This window comes from Palaemon carinicauda, chromosome 16 (assembly GCF_036898095.1).
Source record: "Palaemon carinicauda isolate YSFRI2023 chromosome 16, ASM3689809v2, whole genome shotgun sequence".
In the NCBI taxonomy this organism is placed as follows: domain Eukaryota; kingdom Metazoa; phylum Arthropoda; class Malacostraca; order Decapoda; family Palaemonidae; genus Palaemon; species Palaemon carinicauda.
This window is the reverse complement of record NC_090740.1, coordinates 68,579,718-68,587,217: the sequence shown is the minus strand read 5'-3', so window position 1 is coordinate 68,587,217 and position 7,500 is coordinate 68,579,718. Positions and strand designations below refer to the sequence as shown.

Here is a 7,500-nt window from a genome sequence, read left to right as displayed (position 1 = left end):
GTCGGCATGGCCATGAAACCCAATACTTGTTCAAATAAAAATTGTACTGAAATAAAAAACTATGCTATTTGTATATATAAAAGATCGTTAGCAGGATAAAACATCGAGAAATTAATGTAACCACATCACTTCATGCAGCTGCCTGAATTGAAATTTTAATTACAGGAGCGTGTAACGACAGATGTTCAAACTAGACACTTACTCTTCATAACTTTCACTTAACGACGAATGCCGCCTCTCTCTCTCTCTCTCTCTCTCTCTCTCTCTCTCTCTCTCTCTCTCTCTCTCTCTCTCTCTCTCTCTCTCTCTCAATCCATCTGCGAGGTCTGGACAACAAGTTAATCCCTCTTATTACTTTCACTATCGCACTGTTCATCATGGCATTATTTAAGACAATTTACCACCCTCTATATTTTCCTGGTGTTTGTAATGGAGGTAGATTCTGACTATCATTTATCATTAAAACTAAAAAAAAAAAAAAAATTAAATTCTAGCTTTGTGATGCATATACAAAAAGCGTTGTAATGGCTACCAGTAACATTTATAACTGTTCAATTTCATATATACTTCATTCAGTAAAAGATTATCTACAAACGAACACCTGATCTCAATGTGCGTGTGGGGAGAGAGAGAGAGAGAGAGAGAGAGAGAGAGAGAGAGAGAGAGAGAGAGAGGCTATTTATAGAAATTAGTAATTAATGAGTTTGGATTTTAGATCACCAGCGAAGCGGAGTACATTACCAATAAATTGAATCACTTCCGTACTTCAGCCCTCTCTCTCTCCCCCTCTAATCATGGCCAAAGTCCATGCAGTTTTTATGACGTCACCCACTCACTCCCATCTCCCCCTCTTCTCTAACAACAGCTGATGGGGATTTTTGTGGAGACGCCTCAATTCCCTTTCATTTGCGTGTCCTCAAACAACCCCCAGCCCCCCTTCCCGCCATTCATTCTATCCGAATAGGGCTGACCCCCCGATATCATTTATGTGACCCTACTCAAAATATACAAGAGCTACTATAACGTAACAATGAGAAATATAAACCAATTCGTTAACTAACACAAACTTTATGCAATTGACTATAGAAAAAAGCGTTTTACTAATGTGTTTGTAACCAGACTTAAAATGCATGTTCTACTCGTATCTTGTCACCAGCAGCCAATAGAGATCTCCTGTGACCTGAGTGCATATCTAGGTCTTCTCAGAGAAGAGCTTTGGGCCAAGAGGGGGGGGAGGGGAGGGGAGAGGGGGATATAGATGCCATCAATATCACCATTCTCATCCATTGTTCTCATGCACAGACAAATATATCAATATGTAAATACAATTATCACGAGTATCTAGTTTTGACCAATGAAGCTTTTTAAAAGGACTTCGACTAATAATGAGCCTAAACTCTTTATTTAGAAGATTTCCAGGTAAAGGGAGAAGTCAAATTACGCAATCAAACCCATTTATATAATAACAAAACTACCTTTATCAACTAACGTCATTCAACAATAAGTTGGCAAAATTAATCAACTATTCAGCAAATTTCCTCCAACAATGACTACAAAAAAACAGATAGAGGCACAACGGCCATAATAATAATAGTGACGAGGCCGGAAGGTTACTCTCTTAGCGGTACAAACGAATTTAACAGTATGACCACACCTCTTACAGACAGACAATCTCTCTCTCTCTCTCTCTCTCTCTCTCTCTCTCTCTCTCTCTCTCTCTCTCTCTCTCTCTCTCTCTCGACTAGGTCATGCAACTGCCGTTCACTGTGGCACTTTTTTCTATCTAATAAAGGGATGTGTTGGGGAGTAGTTTCTTACAGGAAATTCAGTAAGTACAGAATCTGGCAATTAGTTAAAACTTGCTTGATAAAAATCTAAGTGTATATTATAAGAGGCATGTCTTCAGCCCAGTATATCCACCTATACACAGCCTGGAGTAATCAAACCCACAGGTCCTGGTGAAACTTACATACACTAAACACACTGTGTTCGGTATGAATGAATATAAACTAAGCACAATAATATCAAGCTAAGTATCAAATACGCTCACCTGACACTCCGGTATGAATGAATCTAAATCAACACCAATCTACGTATACCGAAGGCGGAATACCTCAAGAATACAATCCAGCCAACAACAATACCGTACCTATTGTACATAAAAAGGACAGAGACCAAAATCCACAGAGGCAGACAACCAGCCAGACAAATGACGATATATTCCCACAGTCCAACCAGAATTTCTCACGGTACACCTGCCACAGCCGGTTCTTTTCAAGTGCACAAGGTATACACACATTGCCTTCCCCTAAGGCCTTCCTGGCTCTCGGTATAGATGGATAAGGGTGCAATCGAGGGAGCACCACCACTCCCTTTGTCTATTGAATGTTCTTCCTTTCGCTTTCAATAAAGCAGGGCTTCCAATGCAAGCAGTTTAATAAAACATGATTTCAAAAATTTTCTCTATTTCATGTGTTCTCAGAGACTTGAATTACCTATAAAGAGCTTTGCTGTACATTGATATGAGCCGAATCTTAGAAGCCTAGCACGATTACAAGTGAAGCTTATACAAAAATTTTAAAATTTTAACTTTAAGGCAGCATTATAAGTTCGTCTTTGATATTCAAATGTAGGTTACCTATCAAAGTAATAAAAAAAATATAAGTTTCATCTACCATTTGCCAAACAGTATATAATATTAACATGAAAATGCGCGATCAAAACCATAAAATGGCTTAACTGGAGGCCATGGACAATAAAGCTAATTTTCCTACCATCTACTAAGGAAACTAATGATCAACCCCTCTCTCTCTCAAACACAGACAATGCAAATAACTGACGCCGGTATAGGTGCCAGTGAGTGCCCTCACGAAATTTCGGCAGGTGAAAAGTGTACCAGGTCACAGGGTGAGAAAGGTCGGGGTAGAGTTTACCACTACTATTGCGGTGAATGCCTTAGGCAAAGGTGACATGACATGACACCAGGAACACTTTCCTGGGAGTCAAATAATCACAGCTAAGTCAAGACAACGGCTTCCCCTCCAAACATAAAACATACAAGTTCTGCAGCAGAATATCTTATATTACATTAATATTCCAATGTAAGCAAAGTAAAAAGGACAGTTTTATCTCCAATTGGATAATTTTCATAACCTCATATGGGCCACAGTTAACTTTCCCTATTTATCATCGAAGAAAGCAACAAAAGATTAACCATTCAATTAGTTAACGCTTTGCAATTGACAATTATTCAAGAAATGAAGTTAACTCTCGAAACTTTTATATCCTGAACAACTTTTCGGTGGATGGCTGTAACACTTGCAATCTACCACATCTTTCGTTAAAACCAGAGACGGGAAACATAAGAACTCAAACGGCTAGAAGGCTTCGAGAGAGAGAGAGAGAGAGAGAGAGAGAGAGAGGAGAGAGAGGAGAGAGGAGAGAGAGGAGAGAGAGAGAGAGAGAGGTAACAAGGAACCCACTGTGCCAATGCCCTGAACATCTTAAGGAGCCATTGCAATTCTGAATACTACCTTCCACCTCCCTCTTAGAATACACACACACACACACAGAAATTCCATGTGGAAGTGATCACCTCGTAGAGGCTCTTCCCTACATACATCTAGGTTACTATCTGTATTAGCTATTGAAAACAACGTTGCCAAGACCTAACTTTGAAATTGGATATGAGGTGCAAGGTAGAGAGAGATAAGACTTGCCATCAGTATATAGTTCGCATAAGAGCGTGTCTGGTAAGTGTGACTAATACCACTGCAGTAAATTTCACTTTCGTCAAAGCATGTGTTCATAAAGACCAGGCGTAACTTCACGTGTATGGAACACATGTACCGAGAGGTTACGTACGCCCAATCTACACCTGTCTGACCCCTACATTGTGAAAAACATGTACAGTAGATACGAAATTTAATCACTCCATTTATCAAAGTACCTTATCTACAGAATTCGATCTTTGTGAGGGAGGAATTTAAATATCTTGAAGTAGGACTAACTAATGGGAAGTAACTTTGGATGCACTTTTACCAGGATATCCGCAACATAGATTTGTTGAGACAGATTTCCAAAAAGCTTGGTCATCGCCTAGTATCACAAAACATAGAAACAACAACATGGCTACATCCAAGACAAAAAACCGGGATTTGGAGGAGGGGAAAGGTTTCTACCTAGGATTTCTACAGCTCAGGGTGGAACTGGAGGAAGGGGAGGTGGCGAGGAGTAGTGGATAGAGAAATAGTACTGTAAGGTGGGAGGGAGGGAATAGCTTATAGGTGGTGGTGTTGTGGCAAGGTCGCCTAAGCCCTGAGAGATGCCCACCAGGGTTAGGTGAAGGTAGTGTGAGTTTTCTCCGTCTCTTATTCACCCTCGCCATCTCCAGCAAGGCAAAACTTCTCTACCCCCACCCCACCACCAAATTCCCCAACTGGATACCCTCGCCTCCTCACCTACCCATACCCATGGGCACCCACCAAGAAGCTTCCCTCTAAATACCAAGTAGCTGACTGCCAGGCAAAGGAGCTCGATCTTTTATTGATATCGAATCAGAAATAGAAGTTTTAAGCAAATTATAAGATTTGACTAATGCAAAATAAATAAAATATATATATATATATATAATATATATATATATATATATATATATATATATATATATATATATATATATATATTAATACCGAACACATATGCCAAACTATAATACAATTAGCATCGTCTCCACAGCAATCAAAGATCCTTGAACCACGAAGAAAACACACCGCAGGAAATGAAACAAGCAGTCCATTAATTAGTATTGAAGCTACATAGCTTTAATTGATCTCATTACTGCATTACGATCTAGAACAAATTTCCGGTGGAGGAAGAGAGAATTTGCCCATTATTGACTGATAAATACTTTCATAACTCCTCCACTATCATGTCAACCTATCAGAGAGAGAGAGAGAGAGAGAGAGAGAGAGAGAGAGAGAGAGAGAGAGAGAGAGAGAGAGAGAGAGAGAGAGATTTATATAATGAAGAAAACCATTACAAAGCCAATTTAGATACCTGGGTATTGTCTATAAAGTGAGCACAAGCTCAGGTGCAAAAAGTAACTTCTACATCTAAATATCTACGTCGATTTTTAAATTCAGCACTTTATGCTGAGATCTAGTCCATATCAAATCATTCAAACCACATTTAGAAATCAAAGTGTTTAACCATAAAGTTAAGCAAGATCAATGTAGTTCTGTGAACATAAAGAAAAAATGTACAGGCTACTACGTGCTACATTATACACCATTTGAGATCTCAACAAATGAATTTTTAACAATAAGTTAGAATTAGTTACTCCAAATAAAACAGGCCACTATAATATCAAGAGAAAATACTTAGATAGCAGAACCGTGGCATGACACCCTGTCTCAGCCCACCCCCCGGACAAACATAGGCGACCACACATCTGCAGTCTTTGACTTTATTTGGTGTAGTTTAATGATGTCATACTCAAGAATGTTAACTTTCAACGTCAGTTGAACTAACTCTAGTGAAGTAACTTCTACCATGTGGCTGTAAGATTGCTAGAGGAATATGAAATAGACTAGATATAAATTGTGTGGTTTAAATACTTTTTCTCAATGCTAGTGGCTACCATAAAATTTTAGTGGTCACTCAACTTAGTACTTAAAAATTGAAGACCCAAAAGACGTTAAAACTTAAAAGATTACAGAGAGATAGGGCGAGAGAAAGAGGTTTGTCCGAGACCAGAAGACCGGTATGCCGTCGTCAACCACTCTAGAAAATATTGAGCGAAGCCCGAACACACCCACTATCGTTCGAATGTTCAAATCGGTTTCGTTCTGTTTGGAAATCTTGGGCGATTAACAGGAGTTATTTTCCTAGCGTTTGATAAGTGGGAATAAATAATGCTTAATAAAACATTAAAATAAATCAATAATTCACTAAGCAATCGTTAATTCCCTTTAAAAATAAAGGGATGTTTGGAATCCCCCTCAACAGTGCTGTCTCACTCTTAAACCCCCATTCGGACACTCACGGCTTCTCTCCTCTGAATTTCGACGTGTAGTTTCCTAGATATTTCCTCGTTTTCATCCTTGAGGCGCTCAGTATCCTCTTTCGCCTGACGCATTTTCTTTTTCAGAACCTCCATGAGATCAGCTCCTTTACCGATGGTAGTCATCTTGACTCACAGACTTTATTCCACGTTGATGTTAGTTGTTGCACGTCTCCAAACACACTGAGTCGTTCAGACCTTACAAAGCTCTACTCGTCACCCTCACTCTGCTTTGCCTCATCAGACGAAGGACACTATCGTACATTCAAGCGCATACTGTTGTTCATTATGTTAATTAAAACTGTAATTTATAGTATTTGTGAGCAAATTTTCATTGACAAATGATAAATCTAAACTGAACATAATGGAAATAACAATTGCCTTCCATGACTCCTGATTTAAGAGCTGAAAAATGACAAGAAACGTTTTAAAGTGTTGTACAGCTGGCAGCTTTGCCCCAACCATCAACCGTTCAACCACCCAAAAAGGTTCATTCCGCGCAAACAACTAGTTCCCTTACACACCCTTTATAACCTAAATTCCAAGAATCAGTATCACCCATTTTCAGGATCTGTCTCAGTACATAGAGGAGAATTTACAACTGTCGACTTAATCACAAATTTAATATATCTATATACTAAAGTAATGAAGAAATGGGAGTGACCTAAAATACGAGTAAAAGTTTTTTTCTTTTTTTTTCTTTTAAGTTCTCCGCCTCTATGACTTCACCTGTGCAATTTATTCACCTTAGCACCCTGTGATATACTGTGCTACCTGCCATAAATTTATCTTTTATCTAAGAAGGCAGACTTCATCTAATACAACAGCTTATTGTAACCGAAGGTTTTCTTAGAAGACGAAATGTGAAAAGTGAATTGGCTCCACAAACACTGTTCATATATTGAGTTTAATACTAAAGTATCTAATGATAACGTTTTTTTTTTTAAAAAAAGATAGGGCAGAAGTTACTTTGAATAATTGCTACATAAATATAAGTTGTTACTTCACTACATTTAATAAGAAGAATTATAAGAGATTTTACACGAGAAGTTGATACAAAAATGTAAGCTGTCACGACGAATCATTTTTTCCAGCACTTGACACTAAAATTCGGCGTGCGTGCCACGAAGCCAATGTGCTGCGTGCGAGGATTACAGAATTACGCAATCAACGAATTATTCGTGAAAGATCGAGACACCCAACACATCCTGTTCTCCTGAGAGTCAAAGAGCAGTAGTGAGATCACCGTCCTCATAAACGCAGCATTACATATCAAGAAAGGAAGAATTTAACTTTATTTCAATTGGTTTCAAACTGGGAACGATAAGTTTCTAAGAAATATACCACAATGAGTCGAAGTAACCTGGGAATCCATCAATCGTCGAAGTGACCAAGATTTCGCATCCTACCCCTCCCCCTACCAGGTCACTACACCA

The 7,500-nt window shown here is 38.7% G+C and overlaps 1 protein-coding gene across 28 annotated transcripts in view; it reads right to left on the bottom strand.

Annotated features, from left to right (window-relative positions):
* LOC137655758 (tropomyosin Mac r 1.0101) overlaps positions 1–7,500 on the bottom strand; it is a 58,665-nt gene that overhangs the window by 27,445 nt on the left and 23,720 nt on the right. Inside the window, exon 1 of one of the 28 annotated variants that reach the window (XM_068389870.1) lies at positions 6,047–6,257. The exons of the other annotated variants lie outside the window; for them this stretch is intronic. Coding sequence (XP_068245971.1) covers positions 6,047–6,190 — 144 coding nt within the window. The 5' untranslated portion in view covers positions 6,191–6,257. Of the gene's footprint in view, positions 1–6,046; positions 6,258–7,500 lie in introns of those variants that run through there. 28 annotated transcript variants of the gene reach the window in all.